The 25,730-nt window shown below is 73.4% G+C and overlaps 3 protein-coding genes across 9 annotated transcripts; 1 reads left to right on the top strand and 2 right to left on the bottom strand.

Annotated features, from left to right (window-relative positions):
* Window positions 1-40: 40 nt before the first annotated feature.
* On the bottom strand, window positions 41-13,243 carry FMNL3 (formin like 3). Of its 6 annotated transcripts, XM_087771380.1 has the most exons (28): window positions 13,027-13,243; window positions 10,545-10,628; window positions 10,382-10,462; window positions 10,227-10,303; window positions 8,757-8,840; window positions 8,261-8,413; window positions 7,145-7,253; window positions 6,980-7,056; window positions 6,808-6,901; window positions 6,197-6,271; window positions 6,004-6,114; window positions 5,779-5,928; window positions 5,549-5,650; window positions 5,233-5,479; window positions 4,983-5,051; window positions 4,535-4,659; window positions 4,247-4,449; window positions 3,422-3,656; window positions 3,265-3,333; window positions 3,048-3,128; window positions 2,822-2,951; window positions 2,583-2,743; window positions 2,075-2,176; window positions 1,893-1,982; window positions 1,695-1,806; window positions 1,501-1,599; window positions 538-570; window positions 41-455 (listed from the first exon to the last, which is right to left on the bottom strand). In XM_087771380.1, the coding sequence occupies exons 1-26, from the start codon at window positions 13,174-13,176 to the stop codon at window positions 1,508-1,510; spliced, it is 3,063 nt and encodes a 1,020-aa protein (XP_087627506.1). In that variant the 5' UTR covers window positions 13,177-13,243; the 3' UTR covers window positions 41-455; window positions 538-570; window positions 1,501-1,507. The 6 variants fall into 6 exon arrangements, with proteins under 6 accessions (XP_087627506.1, XP_087627503.1, XP_087627504.1 ...); XM_087771377.1 differs by having other exon boundaries at window positions 10,227-10,462; XM_087771378.1 differs by having other exon boundaries at window positions 5,779-5,925; window positions 10,227-10,462.
* Window positions 13,244-13,559: 316 nt separating this feature from the next.
* TMBIM6 (transmembrane BAX inhibitor motif containing 6) lies at window positions 13,560-16,770 on the top strand. Its single transcript, XM_087771421.1, has 10 exons — window positions 13,560-13,667; window positions 15,107-15,210; window positions 15,310-15,418; window positions 15,525-15,645; window positions 15,767-15,815; window positions 15,890-15,987; window positions 16,096-16,175; window positions 16,282-16,382; window positions 16,456-16,528; window positions 16,628-16,770. Exons 1-10 carry the CDS (start codon window positions 13,599-13,601, stop codon window positions 16,649-16,651), a joined length of 828 nt encoding a protein of 275 aa, XP_087627547.1. The 5' UTR covers window positions 13,560-13,598; the 3' UTR covers window positions 16,652-16,770.
* Window positions 16,771-17,325: 555 nt separating this feature from the next.
* NCKAP5L (NCK associated protein 5 like) lies at window positions 17,326-25,561 on the bottom strand. 2 transcript variants are annotated; one of them, XM_087771385.1, is made up of 13 exons: window positions 25,310-25,561; window positions 22,358-22,399; window positions 22,156-22,263; window positions 21,682-21,750; window positions 21,540-21,578; window positions 21,342-21,461; window positions 21,142-21,255; window positions 18,915-20,656; window positions 18,685-18,838; window positions 18,523-18,601; window positions 18,141-18,434; window positions 17,846-17,985; window positions 17,326-17,761 (listed from the first exon to the last, which is right to left on the bottom strand). In XM_087771385.1, the coding sequence occupies exons 3-13, from the start codon at window positions 22,255-22,257 to the stop codon at window positions 17,525-17,527; spliced, it is 3,090 nt and encodes a 1,029-aa protein (XP_087627511.1). In that variant the 5' UTR covers window positions 22,258-22,263; window positions 22,358-22,399; window positions 25,310-25,561; the 3' UTR covers window positions 17,326-17,524. The 2 variants fall into 2 exon arrangements, with proteins under 2 accessions (XP_087627511.1, XP_087627512.1); XM_087771386.1 differs by lacking the exon at window positions 25,310-25,561 and adding an exon at window positions 22,842-22,902.
* Window positions 25,562-25,730: the final 169 nt, after the last annotated feature.

The raw sequence follows: 25,730 nt of genomic DNA, 5'->3' as shown, positions 1-25,730 counted from the left end.
TATTTCACATGTACAAAAAGTCACTTGGGGGGGGGGGGGTCCGGGGGGGATCCGGGGCGGGGGGCACCATCCTGCCACCCCCCCCGCCCCGGCCTGGCTTTGGTCCCTTTTTTTTGGCAATTAGTGTTCACATCAGTGGTCAAAGTGACGAGCGCGGGGGGGGGGGGCCGTGGTCCCCTGCGGCAGGACGGGGGCTCTGGGGCAGTGACCCCCACAGGGACGAGGGGACCCCAATGGGAAGGGGGCACCCCATGGGTCAGCCACCGCCGCTGGGCCCCCACCGCAGCCACAGGCAGGATTTGGCCTCTGCTGCAGGCAGACTGGGGGGGGATCCGGGCCACGAGTTCCCCCTGGGGTCAGGGTGACGGGGACACCACCTGCGAGCCCAGGTGAGGACGATGGCACGGGACGTCCCTGCGCGGTGCTGGGGGCAGGACAGAGACCCCCCCTTGGACCTGTGGGGCAGAGCGGGGTGAGGAGGGGAAACTGAGGCAGCCCAGCCACCACAGCCCACCCCCCCGGCCCCGGGGTCCTTACCCTCGCTCGGCTACAGGCGGATCCACCTGCGGGCTGCGGGACAGAAGGGACAGGGTCAGGGGACGCCTGGCCGGGGGGACGGGCCCGAGGGACCCCAGCGGGGCTGAGGCAGCGCGGGGCCGGTCCTCCAGGCATCGGGCTGGGACCCAGTATTGCACTGGGGCCCTGCACTGGGACCCAGTATTGCACTGGGACCCAGTATTGCGTTGGGACCCTGCACCGGGACCCAGTATTGCACTGGGGCCCAGTATTGCACTGGGGCCCTGCACCGGGACCCAGTATTGCACTGGGGCCCAGTATTGCGTTGGGACCCTGCACCGGGACCCAGTCTTGCACTGGGGCCCCACACTGCTATAAAGACCCCCCCCCCCTTGCTGGTAACCCAGTCTTGCACGAGGGCCCTCAGTGGGACCCAGCCTTGCACCAGGATCCTGTGCTGGGATCCTGTGCTGGGACCCAGCCTTGCACCAGGATCCTGTGCCAAGACCTTGTGCCGGAACCCCAACATTGCACCGGAATCCTGTGCTGGCACCCAGCCTTGCACCGGGATCCTGTGCTGGGATCCTGTGCCAGAAACCAGCCTTGCACCAGGATCTTGTACCAGGACTCTGTGCCGGCACCCAGCCTTGCACCGGGATCCTGTGCTGGGATCCTGTACCGGGACCCAGCCTTGCACCGGGATCCTGTGCTGGGATCCTGTACCGGGACCCAGCCTTGCACCGGGATCCTGTGCTGAGATCCTGTGCTGGGACCAAGCCTTGCACTGGGATCCTGTACCGGGATCCTGTGCCAGGACCCAGCCTTGCACCAGGCACCTGCACCAGGCCCCTGCTCCGCTCCGAGGGGCTGGGGGGCGCTGGGCACCCCGGGGTGACGGCATGCGGGGAGGGAGCGTGCAGGAGGGGGCATGCGGGTCCAGGGGGGATCCGGGGATCCCGGGGGGGCCGGGCATGCAGGCGGTACCTGGGGGCTAACAGCTGGACTCGTCGTGGTGGGACGGGTCGCAGAAGAAGCGCGAGCCCCGCTTGGCGGTGCGGGCGGTGAAGGGGACGCTCTTCAGCGCTGCAGGGGCACGGGTGGGGGGACAGGGAGACGTCAGCCCCCGCACGCGGGCGGGACCCAGGCGTCCGGGCCGCGGGGGGCGGCGGGGGCCGTACCGGTGATGATGTCCTCGATGGTGCCGTCCTTGCCCTCGTAGACGGGGCGATGGTCCTTGGCCTGGCGCCGCCGCAGCTCCGCAATCAGCTCCTGCTGCTGCCACTTGTTCCGCTGCGAGGGAGGCGCGGGGGCCCAGGTTGGGGACGCAGGGGTCCCCTCCGTGTCCCCCCCCCCCAGCCAACCCCACCCACGCTCACCTTCTCCTGCTTCTTCGCCTCCTGCGCCAGCAGCTTCTCCCGCATCACCTCCTCCTGCTTCTTGCGCGTCTCATTCTCCTGCTCCGCGTCCTGCCGGGGCGAGGGGATGGCGGTGGGAGCCAGCTCCCCCCGGTGCCAGTGCCACCGCCCCCCCGCCCCGTCCCCTCCCAGCCCCTCCTCACCTTGTAGGAGCGGATGAACCGGACAAAGACTGGGAAGAAGACAGATGGGGGGGTCGTCTTGGGGCTCTCGCCGAAATACCGCACCACAGTGTTGTAGGCATCCTGGAGCAGGGGACGGGGCGGTCACTGAGGGGCTGCATGTCCTGCAGCTCCCGGGTGTGCAAGGCAAGGTGTGCACGAGGGCCGTGCAAAGCAAGGCAAGCATGCATGAGGAGCGTGCAAAGCAAGGCACGCACGAGTGCCGTGCAAAGCAAGATGTGCACGAGGGCCATGCAAAGCAAGGTGCGCACAAGGAGCACGCAAAGCAAGGCACGGACCAGGGCCATGAAAAGCAAGGCACGCACGAGAAGCATGCAAAGCAAGGCAGGCGTGCACGTGGAGCGTGCAAAACAAGGTGGGGATGAGGGCTGTGCAAAGCAAAGCGTGCACAAGGGCCGTGCAAAGCAGGGCGTGTGTGACAAGGCATGTGCAAGGGCCGTGAGAGGCACAGCCGCTCCGCAGCCCTCACCTCGGCCGTCCGCGCGTCCTTCTGCAGCCGCTCCAGCTTGCCCTCGCTGGCAGCCAGGAAGGTGCGCAGGACGCTGTTCTCGTGCAGCCCGCACTCCCGCCGCAGCAGCTCCATCCCCCGGCCCAGCTCCTTCACGTCCAGCAGCACGTTCTCCAGGGACACTGTGGGGACACAGGGACGGGTCAGGGGACCCTCGGCCCCGGGGGACGGCGAGCCAGGGGCGCGGGGACGGGGGGCACCTGCGGCCGCCTTCTCCACAAAATGCAGCTCCTGCCAGAAGGTTGCCAGCTCGGGGTACTTCTCCCGCACGGTCAGCGCGATGAAATGCAGCAGCGTCATCTTCCTGTCCGTCGACTTGGTGTCCAGGAGCTGCAGGGTGATGGGGGGGGGTCAGGGCTGTGGGATGGAACCCCCGGGAGCCCACGCGGTCCCAGGGACCCGGGCAGGGGGTCCGGGGATGCCCACCAGGTCCAAGCTCTGCAGTTTGAAGCCGTAGACGGCGCCGCGTTTGCTGCTGTTCATGTAGTTACCCAGCGCCAAGATGATCTGCAGGGGAAAGCACCGGGGGTGGGGAGTCAGGGAGGAACGAGACCCCCCATGGACCCCCCCCGCCCAGCTATGGCAAGGACGGAGGGCAGGACACTGACCCGGTCCCCACGTCCCCGGTCCCCCCCATGCTCACCTCCAGCATGTGCTTCAGCTTCTGGGAGGACTTGACGGAGGCCGAGGCCGCGATGATGGCATTGAGCTGCTGCAGAGGGACAGGACAGGGGCGCTCAGCTGGGGGGTGGGATCTTGGCACCCCCGGCAGGTGCAATCCCCCCTCCCCAGCTCCGTACCGGCGTCAGCATCTGGAGGTTTTCAGCGAAGTTGCCGAGGAAGGCCATGATGGCCATGCGCTGGGGCAGCCGCTCCACCTTGCTGAACTGCAGCATGAAGCGGTCCTCATCCGCCAGCTCCTCCAGCGGCTTGCGCTCCCGCTCGTACTGCCGCAGCGCCTTCACCTCCGCCTCCGTCGGCAGGAACCGCATCAGGCACTCCACGAAGTCCACCGGCAGCGTCGCCAGGTCGAACCTGCCCCATGCCCACATCATTGGAGAGCTCCCCGCTGCGCCCTGTCTGGGCCCCCTGCACCCAGCCAGACCCCCTGCGCCCTGCCTGGACCCCTGCACCCCGCCTGGGCCCCCTGCACCCCAGCCAGACCCCTTGCACCCCAGCCAACCTCTCTGCACCCCAGTCAGACCGCTTGCACTCTGCCTGGCCCCACTGCACCCCAACCAGACCACCTGCACCCTGCCTGGACCCCCTGCGCCCTGCCTGGACCCCTGCACCCCAGCCAGACCCCTTGCACCCTGCCTGGACCCCTGCACGCCAGCCAGACCACCTGCACCCCAGCCAGACCCCCTGCACCCTAGCCAACCTCCCTGCACCCCAGCCAGCCCCCTTGCACCCTACCTGGCCCCACTGCACCCCAACTAGCCCCCCCCTGCACCCTGTCTGACCCTCTAGCACCTTGCCTGGTCCCCCTGAATCCCAGTCAGCCCCCCTCCACCCCAGACAGCCTCTTCCCTGGCCCCACTGCACCCCAACCAGCCCCCCTGCACCCTGCCGGGGCCCCCTGCACCCCAACACTCCCCCCCGCACCCCGGTGCGGGGGCACATACGTGTGGATGGCCCTGCAGATCTCCTCGGTGCTGCGGCCCGCCTTGCGCAGGGTGATGGCCAGGTTCTTGGCGCGGTTGGCCTCCAGCAGCGTCACCTTGCTGGCCGCCTTCTGCGACGCTTTGTTCTTGGCGCAGACGAGGTCGAGGGCCGGACCCTGCGCCTTGGTTTTGAAGAGCTCCTCGAAGCGCTCCAGGTCAAGGTCCTGGGGGGACGAGGAGGGGGCTCAGAGGTGGCAGCAGTGGCGGCGGTGCCCACCCAGCCGCTCGGGCCAGGGGTCCTGGGCTCACCTCCAGCACCCGCTCATCGTCCAGCTCGCTGAACACCGTCCCGCTGATCTGGTTGGGCTTTAGTGCCGTCCAGTTGAAGACTGGCAGCCGGAACTTGGTCTTGATGGGCTTCTTGATCCGGATGGCTGCCAGTGGGGCAGGAGCCAGCTCAGCCCCCACTGGGGCAGGGGGACGCGTCCTGTGCCCACCCTGAGCCACCCGAGTCCAGTGCATGGGTCCCCGGGCTGTCACCGTCCCTGGGCCACCCCATCCCCGTGCCATGGCCCCGACACCCATCCCCTGGCAACTGCAACTCCAACACCCTGGTGCCTGCAACCCTTCCCCTTCCTTGGTCCCCTGTCCCTGTCCCCACGGTCCCCAGGCCCTCCCTGTCCCTGTCCCTGTGCCCTCCCCGTCCCTGTCCCCACGGTCCCTGCACCCTCCCCATCCCCACATGCTCCCCACCTACCCGAGAGCCCAACGGTGAGGGCGATGGAGGGCGAAGCCCCGGGCAGCGGCGGGGCTGGGGGGCACTTGCCTGCGAAGGGAGGAGAGGGTGAGACCGTGCCCCAGCAGGGATGGCCCAGTTTCAGGGATCCCCCCAGCCTTGGGAGTGGCCCAGCACCAGGGACACCTCGGTTTTGGAGCCCCCCCCCTGCTGGGGATGCCCCAGCCCTGCCCCAGATTTGGGGATGCCCCGGGGGCTCCCCCAGCCTCACCTGGGAGCGGGGGCGCGGGGGGTGGCAGCGGGGGCGGTGGGGGGGGCGGGGGGGGCGCAGCCTCCGCGGGGGGGAGGACGGGGAGCCGCAGGGCCTCCTCCAGGGGCTCGGGCTCAGGCTGGGGAGGGGGCTCGGCGCTCGGCACGGGGGGCGGCTCGGAGCCGTAACGCCGCCGGAAAGCCTCGTCCTTCTCCTTGATCATCCGCCGCAGCGTGTGCACCTGGTGGCTCGTGTGCTCGTAGGTCTCCTGGGGACAGTGAGCGTCAGGCCGGGGGGGGCTGGGACCCTGCCCCGCTCCCCACGGCCCCCCATGCACCTTGACCGCCTCCAGCTCCTTCTCCCGCTGCAGCAGCTGCTTCTCCAGCTCCGCCACCCGCATCATGTTCTCGTTCTCCAGGTCCAGCAGCTTCTCCGTTAGCTGTCGGGGGGACGCGGCTGTGACGCCAGCTCAGGGACCCCCCCGGTGTCACCGCTGGGGCAAAGCCAGACCCTGGGAGGGGATGCTCCAGGCAAGGGGCGTCCCTGTGTCCCCCCACGCTCACGTACGTGGGACAGATGCTCCTCCAGCTCCTCCACCTTCTCCAGGGCCACGTTCTTGGTCTCGGCGTCCTCCAGCAGCCCCCCCACGTCGAAGACGTTGTCCAGGTACGCCTGGATCTGCACCTGCAGCTTCTCGCTCTCCGTGTGCCTCGACTTCTGTGGGCATGGGCGCGGCGTCAGGGACGGGGGGTCCTCGGGGCGGCCCCCCCCCGGCCCCCCGACCCCCTGTACCTGCAGGAACTCCTCCAGCCCCAGCTTGGTGAACTCGTACTGGAGATGGACGCGGAAGTTCATGTCCTCCACCGAGTGCACCACGATGTTGATGAACTGCATGCAGGCGACCTGCGGGCAGGGCGGGCGTCACCGGGAGCCCCCCCAGCCCCCTGCCGTCCCAAAGACCCCCACCCGGGACCGGGTGTCCCACCATGAAGTCGATGCTGCTGTCCTCGTTGCGGAAGTAGTCCATCAGCCGCTCGAAGCGGTGCTTCTCCTTGCAGACCTGAGCAGGCAGCGGCCATGGGGTTAACCTGGCTTGGCCCCCCCCAGCCACCGGCCCCCCAGTCCCCGGGGCTCCAGTCCCCTAAGCCCAGTCTGGTGCCGGTGCCCCCAAACCCCCCATTCCAGCCTGGCCTCATCCTCCCTGATCCCCCCATCCCCTGCGCTCCAGACTCCCCATCCCAGCCTGGTCCTGGTTGGTGTCCCCATTCTGCCATTGCCTGGATCCCAGTCCCTGATCCCGGCCTGATCTCGGTGCCCCCAGTGCCCCCAGTGCCCCCATCCCAGCCTGGTCCTGGTTGGTGTCCCTGTTCTGTCATTCCCTGGGTCCCAGTCCCTGATCCCAGCCTGATCCCGGTGCCCCCAGTGCCCCCAGTGCCCCCATCCCAGCCTGGTCCTGGTTGGTGTCCCTGTTCTGTCATTCCCTGGGTCCCAGTCCCTGATCCCAGCCTGATCCCGGTGCCCCCAGTGCCCCCAGTGCCCCCATCCCAGCCTGGTCCTGTCTCCCCGCCATCCCAGCCAGCTCCGCTCCCCCCGTACCTCCTTGAAGTTGTCGAAGGCAGCGAGGATGATCTCGTGGCCGCCCCTCACCAGGCAGACGGCTGCCAGCAGTTCCAGCACCAGCGCCTTCGTCCTAGGGCAGAGCAGCACCGGCACCGTCAGACCCAGCCGGTGCCAGGGACCCCCTCCCCGCTGCCTGACCCCCCCTTACCTCGGGTTCTTGTTATTGAGGCTCAGGGCGATCTCGTTGACGGCGTGGGGATGGGACATGACCAGGTTGAAGCCGTACTGCGGGGAAGGAGTGGGGACGGCGTTAGCAGTGCCAGCACCGCAGCGGCACCGGCGGCATCGGTGTTCCCCCCCGCGGCGGCGGTACCTGGTAGTTCATGATGGCCCGGAGACACATGATGCAGAGGTGGACGTCGTCCTTCTGGCTCACCAGGCGCGAGTTCTTCAGCGCCCTGCGGCTTGGCAGCGTGCCGTAGCTGGGGGGACACCGGACGCCGGTGAGCGGGACCCTCGCACCGCCGGTGCTGCACCGCCAGCGCTCACCCGGGTGGGAACCGGCTCCGCGGGACCACGGTGGGGACCAGGGTGGGGACAGCATGGGGACAGCATGGGGACAGCAGGGCTTTCGAAGGGGCAGAGGCAGAGAGAAGCGGCCGGAGGGCAAGAGGGACAGAGGCTGGCGGAGACGCGGCGCGAAGCCGCCGCGAGTGCCGGGCCGGCCCCGGGCAGCCGGTACTTACCCGGCGGGCGAGCGGCGAGGCGGGCGCGGAGGAGAGAGAGAGAGAGCGCAGCCAGAGAGGGGGGGACCCGGCCCTGGAAGCAGAGACGGGGCGCGTTACCCCGGGGCGCGGGGGCAGAGCCAGAGCGGCAGGCAGAGGGACAGGCAGGTGGCATGGGCAGGATGGGGACGGCAGCGCCGAGCTGCTGCGGGCGGGCAGGGCACGGTGCCCACGGCTGGCAGGACGGGACACGGCGCGCAAGGCAGCGCAGGATGCGGCACACGTGGCACGGGACACAGCACAGCCACACCGTGGGCAAGGCACAGCCTGGCGCTCAGGGCGCATCACGGGGCAGCCGGCACACAGGACACGGCACGTACCACGCACGTGATGTCGCACGGCACAGGGCAGGCTGGCGCACGGCACAGCACGCACCACAGGCAGGACGGCGCACGGCCTGGCACAGACCATGGCAGGACTGCGCATGGCACAGGGCACGATGGCACGGCATGCACCATGGGCAAGATGGCGCATGGCACAGCACGCACCACAGGCAGGACAGTGCATGGCACAGGGCAAGACAGCACGGCACACACCGTGGCAGGATGGTGCTCGGCACGGCACGCACCGCAGGCAGGACGGTACATGGCACGGCACGCAGCAAGCAGCAGCGCCGTGGCCAGCCGAAGCCGGCAGAGCGGGGCAGCTGCTGGGCGCAGCGGCGGGACGTACCCCTGCGGCCGGCCGGCGCGGCGGGTACGTACCGTAGGGCAGTCTGGCGGGCAGAGCGGGCGAGGCTGCTGGCGAAGGGGGCGGGCAGGGCGCTGGGGTGCTGCAGATCCTCGATGGACCTGCTCCAGGCGCGCAGCTTCTCCAGCGCGCCGTCCTCACCGCCTTCCAGACCCTCAAAATCCAACCTGGGTGGGACACGCGCGCGGCGGGGGGCACACGGCTTCGGCACGGAGCGGCACAGCCACCGCGGCAAGCGCTGAAGCGGGCGGCGGCTGGGCAGCAGCGGGGCAGGGAGAGGCGCGAGGGTGGCCCTGGGACCCCCAGCCCGAGTGGGCAGGAGGGGGCCGAGCATCCCGTGTCCCTCGGGACCCCACGGCAGGCAGGTCCCCTCGTGCCGGCCAGGCTGCCCCGGTGCCGATACAGGGCTGAGCAGTATCGGCTGCCTGCGGCAGGGAGCTGCCACAGGGCACGGGGACCCTTCACGTCCCAGGTCCCCCAGCACCCCAGGGACCCCAGCACCCTACTCACATGACGGCGCACTGGGCGAAGGACAGGTAGTTCACCAGTACATCCAGCCCCTTGTTCTCATCGTTGAGGAACTCGCGCACCCACCTACAGCACCAGGCACCCATCAGGGCCCGTAGGAGCCGGGGACCCCCCTCTGGCACGATCCCCCCCACCATGGGGACCCCCGGCCCGGCACAGGGATGGGGAGGGGGCAGCGGGAGCGTCCCGGAGCTCCGGCGACGGTTGCAGCCCCTCTGCTATCAGCGGTGCTGGCGCCTGCGTGGCTTTATCTGCTGGCTGCAGGGCAGGGAGGGCTCGGCCCCGGGTGCAAGGTGGGAAGCTGAGCTGGGTGCTGGGGCTGTGCACCCGTCCCCAGCCCTGGGCACCCTGGGGTTGGGGGGGTTCGGGGTGCCCCGGCCCCCTGGGAGGGTGTGAGGGTGCCCCAGTGAGGCGCTGAGCCCGGCCGAGGGGTGCACGGTGGGGGGGTGCAAGGGATGTGTGTGTGCGTGGGTGGGGGTTGCACATGGCGTGCGTGTGCATGGGATGTGCACAGGGGGCGTCCAGAGGGGGTGTGCATGTGTGCAGGGAGCGTGCACGAGGGGGGGGTGCGCACGGGGGTGCGCATGGCAGGGGGCCATGGGGAGAGGGGCAGCGTGCACGGGCCGTGCACATGGGGGAGTGCAACTGTGTGCACGGCAGGTTGCGCGTGTGCACGGGGAGGGGGGGGGGGTGCGTCTGTGCACGGGCAGAGAGGGCTGCACCCAGCGGCACAGGGTGTGCACTGCCCGTGCCCCTGCCTGCAGCCCTGCCCGCGGCCGGGGCCGTGAGTCAGGCAGCAGCGGGAGCCGGGGGGGCCCGGGGGGCCGCGGCCGCCCCTTTCCTGCCGCCGCCAGCCCCTCGCCCCAGCCCGTTTCCTGTCTCCGGCTGCTGCTATTTTCGGGCCGCGGGCGGGGAAGAGCCGAACGGCGAGGCCGTGGCGGGGCCGGTGGCAGGGCCCAGCCCGGCACGTGCACGAGCCACCCCAAGCACGCGGGCACGACCACGGCACCGGGCACCCGCTGGTGACGTCCCCCCCGTCCCCAGCAACGTCCCCGTCCTTCTGGCCGGCCCGTGAAGCTCCGGTGCATCTCCCTGCACGCCGGAGGCATGAGCCACCGGTGCGGGGTCGTGGTGCGGCCGGCTCGGGGATGGTGCCAAGCCCTCCGGTGCCGGGAGGAGCCGGGCAGGATCTGGCCATGCTGCTTCACGCAGGGCGTCATCGCCGGCCCATCCGCCCGCGGCATCCGCCCGTGGGACCTGCCCGCCGGCGGCCCTGGCCAGTGGCACGGCCGGGGCAGGAACCGGCCCAGTTCCTGCAGCGCCTCCGACTTCCCCTGCAGCTGCAGCGGGGCCGGGGCCGGGACCCTGTGCCCTCCCTGGGACCCTGTGCCCCCCCGGGACCCTACACCCCACCCCGGGACCCCACACCCCACCCCGGGACCCCGCGCTCACCCGATGTGGTTCGTCCTCAGGCTGATCTCCAGCTCGCGCAGGACCTTAGTCGACTCCTGCACCCTCCTCCTGAACTTCTGGGGGCAGAGCGAGGCTGAGGGGTGCCCCGCCATGGCCCCCGGCCCCCGGCCCCCCCGGCCCCCCCGGCCCCTCACCTTCCGCGTGACGCCCGGCTCCAGGAAGCTCTGCAGTTTCTGGATGTAGGCGTGGGGGGGGCTCTTCACCTGGAACCGCTCCTGGGGGGGACGGGGGGTCGGTGACAGCGGCACAGCGGCACAGGCCCCCCCAGGACCCCCCGTCCCCCCCCCAGTCCCCCACCTGGTCACAGATGAGGTCCCACTTCTTCTCGTTGTCGTACTGGCGCAGGAGCCGGGCTTTGTCCGGGGGCAGGTTCATGGAGCTCTGGGGGCAGACAGGGGTCCGTCACCCCGGGGGACATGGGGACCCTGCCCCTCCGAGGGCACCCAGCGCCACGGCACAGCCAGGGTCCCTGGCACTGGGAAGCACCGGTGGGCACGGGGCCACACGCGTGGCATGGGGACGGCAGGGATGGCAGTGCCACCAACGCCACGCGCCAGCTGCCGGCAGCACCAAATCTCCCCAGCGCCGCCGCGTCCTTCCTGTCTTGCACCCGCTTCCTCGCCGGCAAACCGCAGCCTCCGCTCCCCGACCGCGGTGCCAAGCCTGGCAGCGGTGCCCGGCTTGCCGGGGCGCTGGGCATCTTCACAGCAGACCCCGGGGACCACGGGTGCAGGATGCGGCCCAGGGCGCCCGTATCAGCAAGGACACAAATGGGATGCCGCGGTGGAAACCGGGGATGCCGGATGGCCACAGGCTTGGGGCTGCCGCGGCGGGCGATGCCACCCCGCTGGGTGATGCCACCCCAGTGGGCGATGCCACCCTGGCAAGGCAGCTCCCAGGCAGCGCCGTTGGTGGGAGCTGGCCACCGCCGCAGCCGGGAGGTGCCGGCACTCCACCCTCCCCGTGGTGGCTAAAATTATCCCTCCCCTGGTCATCCCGGCCCCACGGAGCCGCAGGAAGCCGGGGCAGAGCCGGGGCAGGGGGCAGTCCCACGGGAGCGGGGACGTCACAGCCAGGATGGGGTCCCCCCAAAACTGCCCCGGAGACGGGGACGGTGCCTCCCTCCCCACAGGGCCACGCTTATTTGTACGCCGTGGCCGATGGCAAAATCACGGGGCCCCCGGGGACAGCCCGGCGATGGAGGCGGGGGGACGGACACCGGGACACGCGGAGGCCCCGGGTGGAGGCGGGGGGCACCGGGGGGGCTTTGAAGCGCAGCCGCCCTCGCCGGCATTCCCGCCGCTCGGCTTCCTGCCTTTGTGGCGGGAGCAGGGCCGCTCCCGGCCGGGCACTTCCTCCGCCACCGCTCCCCACCGGGGACCCCCCCCGATTGCCCCGGGACTGAGCCCCCGGGGACTGGGGGCTACCGGGGCTGGAGCCCACCCTGGGGTTGGGGGACACCCGGGGACGGATCCTGCCCGTTCTGGGGCCGTTGGCGCTGCAGCCCCATCACATGATGAAATATTTTCCTCTCCGGCAGGAGCCGGCACGGCACCGGGCGACGCCGACGCCGGAGGGGGGGATTTTGGGGGTGGCGGCACCGGGGGATTCACCGGGTCCCCCCCCGGTGCCCCCACCCCCAAAATCCCCCCCTCCGGCGTCGGCGTCACCCGGCAGGATGCGTCCCCCCCGCCACCGGCCCCGCGGAGACCGGCTGCTGCATCCGCCCCGCGTGGGACGCAGGGACGGGCGACGGCCTCGCAGGCGGGTGCCGCTCGCCGCCGGCTGGACAGTCCCACACTGGGGGTGCCAGTGCCTCCCAGTACCCCCCAGTTCTGGCTCCCAGAGCCCCGCAGGGCCACGCTCGGCATTTCCTGCCCGGACGCGGCTTCCGCTGGCTACGGCCGCTACCGGGACGGTGGTGCCGGGCGTCGGGGGCCGTGTGCCCCGGCTGTCACCCAGCCACGGTGTCCCTATGGGTGCCCCCCCCCAAACAAAGCCAGCACCGCGCCGGCACCGCGGATGGGCCACCCCAACACGGACAAGTCACAGGGCCGCCCCGCTGCGCCGTCAGCCAGGCGCTGGTGGGACGGGGTGGCCCCCATGGCGTTGGTGGTCCCGATGGCACCGGGGTCACGGCGTGGGGATGGGGTCACCGCCGAGCCACATCCCGGTAACGGGACGGCACCGCAGCCTTGGCCAGTGACCGCTGCGAGCAGGCCACCGCCCCAGCCGTGACAGCGGACCCGGGGCTGCGCAGGGCACCCGCGCCCACGGGGGACCCCCAGCCCCGGGGACACCGCACCCACGGGGGACCCGGCCCCAGCCCTGGGCACCGCCTCAACGGGACTTTCCCGGGTCAGAAAGTCCCGGGGCCTCAGGGGCCCCCCCCCGCTGGCACCGGGAGTGGCGTCACCCCCCGGGGCTGTCCCGGCTCAGGCTTCCCCCGCGGCCGCCCCCGGCCCCGCGGCCGCTGCCCATCCCCGCGGGCACCGGGCGCTCCCCCGCCCGCCCCCGGTTCCTCCCTCCGGGCGCCGGTACCGTTCCCGGCGGTGCCCGCCCGCCCGCAGCCGGCCGCCGGGAGGGGAGCGCGGCGGCGGGGCGCGGCGGGCCCGGGAGGGGTCCCGGGAGGGGTCCCGGGAGGGGTCCCGGGAGGGGCGGACCGGGAGAACGCCGCGGGACCCGAGGAGGCGCAGCGGGAGCAGGGAGGGAGCACGGGGGGGGGCGCACCAGGAACCGGAGGGGGGGCGGCGGGCGGCGGCGGGGGTCGGTCTCTCACCAGCACCAGGGCGAAGCGCTCCTCCAGCTCGCAGGGCTCCGGCATCGGCATCTTACCGGGGGCGAACAGCCCGGGGCCCCCCGGGGCCGCCGCCGCCGCTCCCGGGCCCCGGGGCAGCGCCTCCCCGTCCGCGCTCTCCACGTTCCCCATCCCCGGCCCAGGCACCGGGGGGCGGCGGGGGAGCCTCAGCCCGTCGCGTCCGGCCGCCGCCGCCGCCGCCTCCCGGCCCCGCCCGGCCCCGCCCCGCCCCGCCCGGCCCCGCCCCTCCCGGACCCGCCCCGCCCGCGGTTCCGCGGCGGCGCCGCCAGGGGGCGCCCAAGGGCGGACGGGCGGCGGCGCCACCGGGGGGCGCCCAAGGGCAGGGAGCGAACGGGAGGTACCGATTGGCCCGGCTGCGGAGGCCAATGAGCGTCGCGCTTCTGTGCGGGGGAGGGGGCGCCTGGCCAATTGCGGCGCTCGGGTGCGGCCGACCGCCAATAGGAGAGGGCAGCGGCTCGCCCCGCCCCGCCCCAAGTGGTGACGGCGGTCCAATAGAACGAGGTGGTGGGCGGGCCTTCGCGGCGCGCCGACCAATGAGGGCCAGGGGCGTGGCGGAGTGGGGACCGTTCGAGGCCTGGCACCGACGGCGGAGCGCGGCGCAGGTGAGGGCCGGGGTGGGGGGGGGGGGTCCGGCCCGGCCGCGGGGGTCCCCGCCGCCCCCTGGGACCCCCACGGCGGCTGCGGGCCCCGGGCAGCTCCCACCGCCCCTCCAGGCCTCCCCCCGGGGCGGCCCGGCCCGGCCAGCCCCTGCCCCCCCACCAGGCCTCGCCGCCGGTGGGGGGGGGGGGTGCAGGCGGGTCCGGCCCCCCCGGGGGCTCCGTCTGGTTCCAGGGGCTGCAGCAGGGTGGGGGCCGCGGGGAGCCCCCCTCGGGGGCGCCCTCAGGGGAAGGGGGCGGTTGCCGGTGGGCGCGGGGCAGCGCCAGGGCCGGGCGCGGGTGGGTAAAGGTCGCCCGGCTGCCGCCATCCCGGTTACCCATTGACGACGGCGCCCGGCGGCCGCCCTTGGGCCACCGAGCGGGGACGTCACCAGTGAAACCGAAACGGTTGCGGCCCCATCGCGGTCGCTCGTGCCAGGCGAAGGGCTGCTGTCCCGGCGTGGGAGGCCCCGGTCCCTCCGCCGTCCCGGGGGCCGGGACCCGGCCGCTGTCTCCGCAGGGAGGGCAGGTCCTGCCTGACGAAACTCGCTGTCACCGCTGCGCCGGGAGGAGGCTGTCGCACACCTCTGCAGCCGCCACGCCCCGCGCAGAGCCAGCTTCCCCATTGCCTTGCGCAACCCGCGGCGAGGCCATGGGGCAGCAACTTCTGCCTCTGCCCCACCGCGAGCTGAGGGGCCGCGCCAGGAGGGCCCCGTTGGCCTGGTGGCGCCAGCCCGGTCACAACCCAGCTCTCACTGTCCCAGCGCTGGGGCGAAACCAGCGCAGCCCTGGGCAAGGCCAGCGGGCGCAGGGCTCCCTGTGGCAGGAGGAGACCCCGGACCCTCCCCTCCCGGTTGGCAGCCCCACAGCCTGTGCCTCCTTGTCTGTCCCGGCCTCGGTCCCTTCCACCCGCGGGGACAGGCGGCTCGGGCCACTTGCTGGGCTGGTTGCACTCCCGTGGGTGCCAGGGTAAACAGCACCGGCTGAGCCGGCCTGACCGGGAGCTGGCGGAGGGGCCGGAGCGGGAAGGGGCGAGGAGGAGGACGCCCCGCGGGGAGCCTTGCGCTGCTGGAGCCTCCTCTGGGGACGTCATTACGGGCGCTAATAGTAGCCTGGCACAAAGACGCTTTCCAGCTGCTGGCAGCGCTCCCGCGGGGTCGGAGCCTCCCCAGGGGCAGCCCCGGTCTCGCAACAGCCCGCAAGGCTTGCACCAGCTGGGCGAGGAGGGCTCTGGGGCCCGGCCGGCACAGAGCGCGGCGGATCCCGAGCAGCCCGCAGCTCCTGCCGCTCGCTCCGCACAGAACGGGCAGGTCCTCAGCTCCCGCTGAGCTCCTCTGCCGCGTGGCGGGAGCGTTGGGAGCGCAGGAGGGCTCCGGCGTCCCCCTGAGCCACCTCCCCTCTTGCAGATTGCACCTCTGCGAAGCGGCCGGTGTGCCTGCTCCCAGCCCGGCACCATGAACGTCTTCGACCGAAACATCAACTTTGACGCCCTCTTCAAGTTTTCCCACATGTGAGTAACGCCTCGGGCAGGCGGGGCTCGAGTCGGGGGGGCTCACGGGGGGCTGCACCAGCCTCACCGCCGGCCTCACCACCGCCCCCTCGCCCGCAGCTCGGCCTCCACCCAGGAGCACCTGAAGAGGGTCTATGCCAGCTTCGCCCTCTGCATGTTCGTGGCGGCCGCGGGGGCCTACATCAATGTGGTGACCCACCTCTTCCAGGTGAGGGGCCTTTGGGGCGTCGCAGGTGGTCCCTGTGCTCACACACCCCGGCCCGCGCCGCCCCGGCGAGGCGATGCCGGGCCCCCACCTGCCTCTCGCCCCACAGTTCAGCTTCCTGACCGGCCTGGGTGCCCTGGGGCTGATGATCTGGCTGACGGCCACCCCGCACAGCCGGGAGACAGAGCAGAAGAGGCTGGGGATGCTGGCCGGCTTCGCCTTCCTGACGGGTAGGTGGGACCTCCTGAGTCCCACAGGACCCCGAGCCCTGGGGAGGGGGGGATGACGGCCCCGGCGCAGCACCAGCCGGCTCCGAAATGGCTCCGGTGACACCCTGCTCTGTCCCTCCAGGCATCAACCTGGGGCCTCTCCTGGAAATGTGCATCTCCATCAACCCCAGGTAGGAGCGTGACCCCCCCCCGGCCGCCCCCCGCCACCCCCCGGGCCCCGTTCACCCCCTCTCCTTTCTCCTAGCATCATCCCCACCGCCTTCCTTGGCACCGCCACCATCTTCGCCTGCTTCTCGCTGAGCGCCCTGTACGCCCGGCGCCGCAGCTTCCTCTACCTGGGAGGTGAGGGGGGCTGGGGGGACCCGCGGGGGGCTGGGGGCTCCCTGCACGGGGCAGGGGCCGCCCCCCGGGCGCCAGGGTCAGGCCTCACTCCCTGCCCTCTCCCCGCAGGTTTCCTGCTCTCCGGCCTCACCCTGATGCTTCTGTCCTCCGTGGTTAACGCCTTCATGGGATCCACTTGGCTCTTCACGGTGAGTCCCCCGGGACCCCACGGAGGACGGACGGACGGACGTCAGCTCGCACCGGTGACGCCAACACGGGGCTGTCCCCATCTAACGTCCCCTCTCCCTCCCGCAGGCCAACCTGTACCTGGGGCTGATGATCATGTGCGGCTTCGTGCTCTTCGACACGCAGCTCATCATCGAGAAGGCGGAGAGCGGGGACAAGGATTACATCTGGTGGGTGCCGGGGCCGCGGCGGGGGGCCGCGGGGCAGGACGGGCCCCCCTGAGCGCGCCCTCCGTCCCCGCAGGCACTGCGTCGATCTCTTCCTCGACTTCGTCAACATCTTCCGGGAGCTCCTGATGATCCTGGGCATGACCGAGGTGCGTGACGGCCCCCGGGGCACGGCCGGGAGGGGACAAACCGGCCCCTCGTGGCGGGGGGCCGCGGCCCGCGCTGACCGGCCGCCTCTCCTCTTGCAGAACAAGAAGAAGGAGAAGAAGTGAAGCGGCTCCGGGCCGAGGTGGAGCTGTCCCCATCCGGTCCCCGTCCCCACCCCGTCCCCGTCCCTTCTCCGATTCATTAAAGGGGTTGCGCTTTGCTGCTGATGAAAAGCAGCCCAGAAGCTTTCGCACCTTGTGGGTTTTTCTCTCCTTTAGCTGTTCTTTGATTAGCAACCGGCCAATTGGCGGATCCTGCTGGAGTTCAGCTCCCCCCCCCCAGCCCGGCTCCCCCCGAGCCCGCGTCCCTCGGGGTTATCGCCGACTCCTGAGCTTCTCGTAGAGGTTCCTCCCCGGCCCCGCGGGCGACGCGGCCCCGCTGCACCCTCGCGCCAGCAGCCGGGGCGTTATCCCCCCGCCCGCGCAGCCGTGGGCCCCCCCCCGTGCCAGCTGGGGGGGCGTTGGTGGGACCCCCCCCAAGCCAAACTCAATGGAGGAGCCTCTCCTTTAGCACCAGTGCCAAGAAATACAACGGAAAAGAAAACGATTTGCTGGCCGAGCCGTCCGGCGGGGCCGAAGGTGGTTTGATTCCAAGCTCTTCCAATCCCGCCGTCGCCTCTTTGTACACCGGGATGATTCAATAAAACGCTCAGACTCGAACTTCTCGGCCCCCTCCCTCCCTCGCTCCCGCGGGCAGGATGCGGCCGACGCAGAGACGACAGCGGCTGCACAATAACGTATATAAATAAACCAGGGGAGGGCGGCTTTATTGAGTTAAAAACCCGGCGGTGGGGGCTGTACACTGCGATAGCACCATTGGAGAGAGCCGGGCGCGGGGGGCACGGGGCACGGGGACCCCCCCAGCCCCGGGCAGCGCCCCCAGAGCGGGGGAGCGGGGGCAGCGGGGGCGGAAGACGTGCGAGCGCGGCCGGGGGGGGCTCAGCCCTGGCTGCCGCAGGAGGAGAGGCTGTCGTAGAGGGAGTCGCTGAGCGACTCGGAGTGCTCCAGCCCCGGGGGGCCGTGCCCCCCGTCCCGCGAGCGGGCCTCCATGCTGCCCTCGTCCCCCACGTCCGAGGCGCTGGGGGTCCGGCTGCTGCTGGCGCTCAGGGTGGGGGGCAGCGGCGCGGGGGCCTCCGGGGACGCCCCTCGACACCCCGCCGGGCTGCACACCGGCGCCTGGGAGGGAGAGCGTGGTGGGGGGGGGCTCGCTGCGCCCCCCGCGCCCTGCCAATGCCACCCCCCCTCCCGGCCCCCCCTTACCAGCGTGGGACGGTGCAGCCCCTCCAGCCCCCCGGGGGGGCAGAGGAAGGGGTCGGCGGCGCCGCAGGCTTTGGCGTTGGGGAAAGTCCAGTTCTTGCTCTGCTGGACGCGTCGCGGCTTCCCGGCATCGGCACCGGCGTCTGCGGGAAAAGGGGGGGGGGGTGTCAGTGCTGGCCTGCAGGGCCCCCCCGCGACCCCCACTGGGTGCCAAGCCCCGTTGCACCTTGCAAAAGCACGGGTGCACACCCGGCACCATCGGCAGGGCCTCGCACGCCCTGGCACGCAGGACACCGACCTTGGGGACCGGCACGGTGGCCGTGCGGGCCGGGGGGGGCCGGTGGCCGGCACGCTGGGGCGCTCCGGTGTTTGCCGGCCACCAGCAGCTCCTCCGCGCTGGGCACTTCCCGCTCCAGGGTCCGGGCCTTGCGCGGCACTTTGGTGATGGCAGGCGGCCGCGCGGGCACGGCACCGGGCAGCGGCTCAGGGCGGCCCCGCGGTTTGGGGGTGCTCTTGGCAGGGACCCCCCCGTAGTCGGGGGGCGGGAAGGTCCCGATCCCGCTGTCCAGCGTCCGCGTCAGCGACCCGCAGGCTGCCGGCACGAGCGGAGGCGTCAGTGCCGGGGTGCCCGCCCTGGTGCCCCCTCCCTGCCGTATCCCCCCGCCCCGGCACCCCCTCACCGGCGAAGTGCTGTGACGTCCCCGACTCAGACAAGCTCTCGTCCGACGGCAGCTCGTCCCGGAGCCCCACATCGGGCACCTGCGGCGGGGGGGAGCGGGTGAGCGGCCGCGGGGTCCCCCCGGAGAGGGCACGCGGCCGGCAGTGGTGACGGGGGTGCTCACCTTGTCAGGGGGCTCCCGCAGGTGTCCTACGATGCCGTTGCGGGGTGGGCGGCAGAGCCGGGGGTCTTTGGCGTCGGGCGGCACCCGCCGGAGGTCACACAGCTCCCGCTTGTGCTCCAGGCGGCTCTCGTAGGGCACGTCCTTCCCGTCCACCCTGGGGATGACGCCACGTCAGGGCGGGCTGGGGGCACCCACCGCCGCCACCCCCCAGCCCCCGGGCCACCGCTGACCTGTCGAGGAGCTGCTGCATGAAGGTCTCGGCCGTCACCTCCTGGTACATCACCGGGAGGTGGCCGGGGCCACGGGGGGGCCCGCGCGGGCGCCCCTTCTCCAGCGCCAGCCCTTGCAGGAAGGCGTGCTCCTCCCGCAGCGCCTTGCGCAGATCCTCCGCCTTCTCCATCAGCTTCGAGATGTTGAGGCTCTCGGCTTCCAGCTTGCGGGCGGCCAACTTGACCTCCCGGCGCAGGGGAGCCGGCGTTCCGGCCCACTCCCGGCCCCGGCTGCCATCGCCGCGACGGCTGAGAGCCGGCAGCTTGCTGCGGCGCAGCCCGAACCAACTGGCCAACCCGCCAGCCGCCTTCCCCTTGGCTTCGCCCGCCGGCGCCCGCTCCTGCCCCTGCAGCCGCAGCACGTTCTCCTCGATGCCCTTCATCACCTTCTCCTCGATGGCCGAGTGTCCGGCAGCGCCTGGTGGTGGCCCCGTGCCGGGAGGCTCGGGGGCCGGTGGTGTTTTGCGGGGGACCCCCGCCGCCTTGGCGCCCACCGGCTCCTCACCCCGTGGCGTCCCGGCTTTGCCGGCGCCCGCTTTGGTGGGCAGCTTGGTGGGGCTGCCGTGGGGGCTGCGGGCGGCCTTGGCGGGGGGGGCCGGGGGGGCCCGCGGTGGGGTCCTGCCGCCGGCCGGGCGCCCCTTGCCCCCCGCCTTGCCGGGCTCGCCCATGGAGCCGGAGGAGTAGCAGCGGGCCAGGGGCTCCCCGCCGTGCGCCGGCTCGGGGTGCTTCAGGCTGCCCCCCAAACCTCCCCGGGGAGGGGGTCGCGGCTCGGCCCCGTGGCCTCGCTCGGGCCGCCCCGGGCCGGGGGGCTCGCGGCCCTCAGCCCCCCGCAGCTTGCCCAGGGCGGCCAGGCGCTCCTTGAAGGGCAAGTAGCCTGGCTCGGGGGGCTTCTTGCCAGGGCGGCGGGAGGGGGCCGAGCCCCCCGTGCCACGGCGGGCGCTGGGGGGGGAGGCGGCCGCCCGCTCCCCGCTGCCGGGGGGGCCCGGCGGCCCGGGGGGCTGCTCAGCCGCCTCGTAGGTGCGTGGCGGGGGGAAGGCGGGGGGCTCGGGGGAGCCGGGCTCCGGGGGGGCGTCGGGGGAAGCGCGGCGGCTGAGCGCCGGCGAGGCCTCAGGGTTGCCGCTGCGGCAGGGGATCTTGGAGGCGCGGGCGAGCTGGGGGCTGAGGCGCAGAGCCCCAGAGGGGGGCGGCAGCTTGAGCACCTTGGGGGGGGAGGGCAGGGGGCTGGTCCCCCCCCCGGCGGAGAGCGGGGCAAAGCCCCCCTCGGGGCTCTCCTCACCCGTGGCGTAGAGCCCCAGGAAAGCGGGGTGCTCGCCGCGCCGCTGCCGGGGGGGGCCCCCAGGGGCTTCGCCGTTGTGCCGGCAGCAGCCCCCCTCGCCCCGCAGCAGCCGCTCGGCCAAGGCGCTGAGCAGGGCCCCCCGCGGCGGCGCGGCCTCCTCCGGCGAGGAGCAGGGGCTGCCCTCGGCCCCCCGCCACCCGCCGGCAGCCCCCGGCCCCCACAGGGGACAGGGGGGCCAGCCCGGGGCGGCGCAGGGCTCGGGGGAGCCGGGGGAGGCCGGCGGGGGCCCCAGCAGCGGGTCCGTCTCCTCCAGCTTGCGCAGCACCTCCAGGATCTGGGCTTTCTTCTTGAAGAAGGGGGAGAGAGCGTCCAGGGGAGGGGCGCCGGGGCTGAGCCCGGGGCTGCCCGATGGCACCGACGGGGTCGCCTGCAGGGACCGAGCACCGTCACCCCACGGGCACCAGGTGCTGAGCCCCGTGGCACCGTGCTGGGGCTGGGAGAGGGGGACGCCCTGGGGACACCCCGGGCGGAGGGGGACGGTGAGAGGGACTCAATGGGGTTTGGGATGGGGACACAACGGCGTCAGGGATGGGGACAGTGGGGACAAAGGGGTTTGGAGGCGGAGAGGGGGATGCCAGGGACCCGGAGAAGGGGACACCACAGGCTCAGGGACAGGGACACCGTGGGCAGTCAGGCTTGGAAAGGGCGATGCCACAGGCTCAGGGATGGAGACGCCATGGATCCAGGGAAAGGGACAGAGGGGAGGACACCACAGGCCCGGACAGCGGGGTCCCACAGGCCTGGGGACACCGCAGGCTTGGACACGGCAATAGCGTGAGCTCGGGGAGGGCGATGCCACAGCCCGGAGAAGGGGACAGCAGAGCAGGGGGGTTCGGAGACGCTGGTACCCACCTCGGGAGGGGGGATGCAGCGGCCGGGGGGCAGCGGCGGGGGCGGCTGCTCAGCGGAGCCTGGCTGGGGGCTGGCCGGGGCGTCCGGGGGCACCGGCACCGGGTGCAGCGGCAGCTGGAGAGGAGGGAGACGCCGGGTTAAGCTTTGGGGGGGCTCTGCCCCGTGACCCCCGCCCAGCCCCGACGCAGCCCCGGCCACACCTGGGGCAGGGATCCGGCCGAGAGCTGCAGCTTCTGCTGGAAGAGGTCGCTCAGCGCCTGGTTCTGGCGCTCCAGGTCGAAGACCCGTTTCTTCAGCTTGATGCACTCCTCGCGCAGGTCCTGGCCGGGGCGGGAGCGGGGGGCGTCAGCCGGGACCCCCCAGCCCCCCGCAGCCCCCCGCAGCCCCCCGACACCCACCTTCTGGTTGAGCAGCGCCTGCACCACGTGGTTGGCAACCTGGAGAGCAGAGGGGGGGCCTGGGTGGGGGGCGAGGGCGTGCGCAGCCCCGCGCCCCGGCACACGCGTGTGCGCGCGTGTCCCACGCGCCCCGCCCCGGTACCTCGTCCAGGCAGCGCTCGTACGTCTCCCGCTGGTTCTCGTTGGCCTGGGCCAGGGCCGAGTTCTCCGCCTGGGGACAGAGCGGGGATGGCTCGGGGGACGCGGCAGAGGGGCACGGGAGCCTGGACCCCCCCCCGTGGCACCCAGGGGCCCCCTCCCCTGCCTGGTGGGACCCAGGGCCCCGCGCGGAGGGACGGGGCTGTGGTGGCACACGAGGGCTATGGAAAGCAGGAAAGTGCTGCCCCCCACCATGGCGTCCGGGCTGCCGGCTCCGTGGCAGCACTGGCTGCACGATGGCAGTGGCCTCGGCTACACAATGGCCACGGCTGCACGGTGGCACTGGCCACGGCTACCCAAAGGCAATGGCCATGGCTGCCTGGTGGCCACAGCTGCCCTGGTGGCCCTAGTTTCTGGTGGCCATGGCTGCCCAGTGGTCCCAGCTCTCGGTGGCCCCGGCTGCTGGCCCCCGCCGTACCTCCAGCTCCCGCAGGCGCTGCAGGAGCTCATGGCTGGTGCCCGCCTCGCCGAGCACCGCGGGGCTCCCGTCTCCCGGCGCCTCGGCCACGCTCTCCGACATCGCTGGCTGCAGGGGGACGTGCATCAGGCCGGGGTCCCCGCTGGCCCCTGCCCGCTGGCCCGAGGCACGGCCAGGCCCTGGCCAGCCCGGACGCCCTTACCTCGCTCGGGACGCCCCCAGCCCCGTCCCTCCGCGGTGTCACCTGCGGGGCAGAACGGGGCTGGGGGGGACGGAGCCTCGGGGGAGCCCCGGGGCTGAGCCCCGACCCCACCGGTACCGGCACCCGGAGCCACAGGGACCCCTCCCGCAGCCCAGCCACCCGCCTCCCCTCCCGGGGCGTGCAGGGACCCTGGGACCGGCCCCGGGGCCCCGGGATGCGCAGCACCGCCGGGTCCGGCACCGGGGCGCCGGGATGCGCAGCCCCCCCGGGGCTGACACCGACCTCGGGGCACCGGGACGGGCAGCACCCGCTGCACGGAACCCGGGCTGCAGCCGGGCCTCCCGCTTCCCCCGGGGCTCCCCCGGTTCCGGTGCCTCCCCTCGCCGCTCGCCCCGGAGCAGGGGCCGGCCCCGAGCCCCGAGTACCGGTACCGGGCCCCGGCCCGGGCCCCCGCGCCGCGCTCCCGCCCCCGCCGCGCACTCACGCCCGGGGCTCCCGGCTCAGCGCGGCCCCGGGGCCGGTCCCGGCGGCGGCGGCGGCTCCATCCCGGCCCGGCCCGGCCGCGCTATTGTTGGGAGGCGGCGGCGGCCCGGCTCCGCCTTCCCGCCGCGGCCGGGGAGGAGCCGGGGCCGCCGCCGCCGCCGCCCCCGGTGCGCGGCTCCGCCGGCGCCAGCCCCGGGCAGGGAGAACCGGGCAGCCGGCACCGGGGGTCCGGGGCGCCGGGGAGCCCCGGGAGAGGCGGCTCCGGGACACCGGGCATCCCGGGAGAGGAAGCACCGGGCATCCCCAGGGGGCACCGGGCACCCCCGGGGGTACAGGGCCCCCCCCGGGGCACCCAGCACCCTTTAGAGAGGGACCCCCGGGAGCCCGGGCACCTTCGGGGCGGCCCCCGGGGCCCCAGGCACGGAGTGGTGCCGTGGCTCCAGGCCGTGGCCCCCAGCCTGCGCCCCAGGAGCCGGGCAGGGTTGGGGCTCATGCGGGGCCGCGCAGCCCCGGCTCAGCCGGACCCCACGCTGGCAACGCCCGGCACCGCGGCGGCGTGGTTCAGCGGCGCGGGGGGAACCGGGAGGGCCTGGGGGTGACGGAGGTGGCGAGGCCGGGAGCGAGGTCGCTGGAAGCAGGCGAGGTCGGGGCGCGTGCGGCGCTCGTGACAGCCCTGTCCCCCGCCGGGGACCCCGCATGGCTGCCCCACGGGCGGGAGCGCTGGGGGCTGCCGGACGGCCCCGGACCGAACTCTGCCGCCTTCTCCCACCCAACGCAACGACAGCGGCAAAAATGCCCGGCGTGCTGGTACTTACAGCCCTGCTCGGCGCAGCGGGGACGGGCGCAGAGAGGGGCTGTGGGATGGTCCCCGCGTCCCCACCAAGCCCCGAGCTGGCCGTCCCCAACCCGACGGGCTGCGTGACCTTGGCCGCACACCCCGGGCCCCCGCTGGCCCGTGCACAGCAGCACCGTGCACCCTCACCGGCGCACGCGGCCTGACCTCGCACGTGCTGTCCCCATCCCCTCGCAGCCCGCGGGGCCGGCAGCGGACCCAGGCGGGTCCCTGGGGTGGCCCGTGGTGCCCGGGGGTGCGTGGGCCCCCCTCGGGCTGCCCCCGGCGCAGGAAGCAGCCCCGGGGCCGGCGGCTGCGGCTGCGTCACGGGGGGAAGTGAGGCTCCGTCTGGAGGGGAAGAGCAGCCCACGGCCCCCCCAGGCCCCGCCGGCGGGGGACGGACGGGGGGGCCCCGACAGATGGACGGCGCGGCCGTCCCCTCCCCCAGCACAGGGCCCCGCGGTGGCAGCGCCAGGGTCCCCGTGGGGAGGGGGACGGAGGTCCAGCAGGGCCCGCGTCCCCCTCCCCTGTCCCCACCCCGGTCACCCCGGGCCGAGGGACAGCAGCCGCTCGCACCCGCTGCCCCAGGCGCCGCGGGGACACGGCACGTGCCCAAACCACGCGGCCGTGGCCGTGCCAGCGCGGCAGGGAACAGTCCCCTGCACCCGGGCCACGGTCCCACGGCACAGCCGCAACGGGCCGGCCTCGGCCTGCCCCACGCCAGGGTCCCCACCATCAGCCCGGGGACACGGGGTGACAGCCCCGAGTGTCCCCAACCCTGCTGCGCTGCTCTTGGGGCAGCCGGGATGCACCGGGGACAGCGGGGACACGCTGGGGACAGCCGGGGGACACCGGGGACAAGTGGGATGTGCTGGAGAAACAGCCTTGGGGTGGCAGGGACACATCGAGGACAGCTGGGACTCACCAGGGACAGGCCAGGGACAGCCAGGGTGCAGCGGGGACACTGGGGACAGCCAGGGTGCAGTGGGGACAGCAGGGACACACGGGGATGTACCAGGGACAGTGGGGACTGGAGGGTGGGATGGAGGACAGTGCGAGACACGGCAGGGACAGCCAGGATGCACTGGGGACACTGGGGACACGGCAGGGACAGCCAGGATGCACTGGGGACACTGGGGACATGGCAGGGACAGGCAGGACACAGTGGGGAGAGAGCCTGGGTGTAGCAGGGGATGGTGGGGACACGCTGGGGACAGCGGGGACAGACCGGGGACAGCGGGGACAGACCGGGGACAGACCGGGGACGGGCGGGATGCGCTGGGGTGCGTGGGATGCTCTGGGGCCAGCGGCCCAGGGACAGCGGGGACAGCAGCGGGAGCACCGGCAGGCACCGGGGCCGCCCCAGGAGCACCGGGAGGCACCGGGGCCATGCGGGAGGGACCGGCCGGGACCCCCGGTGCCGCTTCCCCCGGGCCCCCCCCCCCGCCGCCCGGACACCCCCCCCCCCCCGCCGTCCCGGTGCCCGGCGGCAGCGGGCCCCCCCCTCCGCACCGCGGGGCTGCCGGTGTCCCCGAGCTGCGGCCCCACTTCCCCGGGGAGCCCCCCGGTGCCGCCGCCGCCGCCGCCGCTCCCCTCCCTCCCGCCCGCCCTCCCGCCGCGGCGCGGCCGGGACTCACCGGGGGCTACGGGGCGGCGGCGGCGTGGGGCGGCGCGGCCATGGCCGGGACCGGGGCAAGGACCGGGACCGGGGCCGGGGCTGGGGCCGGCCCGGCGGCGGCGGCGGTGATGTCATGGCTCCACCGGGCCGGCTCCGCCCTGCGCCCCCGCCGCCGCCAATCCGCGCCCGGGGGCGGGGGGGGGGGGGCGTCCCGGGGCGGCGGGGTCCCGCTGCCGCCGCATCCCTCCCCGGGGCCGGGACCGGGGCCTCCCGCCCCGATCCCCGGAGCTGCCCGGGAGGGAGCCGGTACCCGCGGCCGGGACCGGCCCGGCTCCTCCGCGTCCCCCCCGCCGCGCTCCGCGGGAGCGACCCCCGGAGCTGGGGGTCCACCCCGGAGGGCGCCCGGCCCCCCCGAGCCCCCCGGCCCCCCCCCCCGGCCC

The sequence above is a fragment of the Nipponia nippon genome, unplaced genomic scaffold (genome assembly GCF_047370975.1).
Source record: "Nipponia nippon isolate SJK-2023a ecotype South Korea unplaced genomic scaffold, ASM4737097v1 scaffold_35, whole genome shotgun sequence".
Classification (NCBI taxonomy): domain Eukaryota; kingdom Metazoa; phylum Chordata; class Aves; order Pelecaniformes; family Threskiornithidae; genus Nipponia; species Nipponia nippon.
The sequence above is the reverse complement of the archived record's forward strand: the minus strand, read 5'-3'. Positions and strand labels throughout refer to the sequence as shown.

Bases quoted from the DNA above. Each gene is read 5' to 3' on its own strand.
- NCKAP5L (XM_087771385.1), bottom strand. From the start codon at position 22,257: ATGTCGGAGAGCGTGGCCGAGGCGCCGGGAGACGGGAGCCCCGCGGTG. The intron at 21,579-21,681 runs GTACCGGGGCGG...TCTGCTCTCCAG, and splicing joins ACGAGCGCTGCCTGGACGAG to GTTGCCAACCACGTGGTGCA. The intron at 17,986-18,140 runs GTCGGTGTCCTG...CTTTTCCCGCAG, and splicing joins CCACCGTGCCGGTCCCCAAG to ACGCCGGTGCCGATGCCGGG.
- TMBIM6 (XM_087771421.1), top strand. From the start codon at position 13,599: ATGAGGGCCAGGGGCGTGGCGGAGTGGGGACCGTTCGAGGCCTGGCAC. The intron at 16,176-16,281 runs GTGAGTCCCCCG...TCCCTCCCGCAG, and splicing joins GATCCACTTGGCTCTTCACG to GCCAACCTGTACCTGGGGCT. The intron at 16,529-16,627 runs GTGCGTGACGGC...CTCCTCTTGCAG, and splicing joins TGATCCTGGGCATGACCGAG to AACAAGAAGAAGGAGAAGAA.
- FMNL3 (XM_087771377.1), bottom strand. From the start codon at position 13,176: ATGGGGAACGTGGAGAGCGCGGACGGGGAGGCGCTGCCCCGGGGCCCG. The intron at 7,057-7,144 runs GTACCGCCGCCG...CCTTCCCCGCAG, and splicing joins GGGCCATCATGAACTACCAG to TACGGCTTCAACCTGGTCAT. The intron at 6,272-6,807 runs GTACGGGGGGAG...CTGCCTGCTCAG, and splicing joins CCTTCGACAACTTCAAGGAG to GTCTGCAAGGAGAAGCACCG.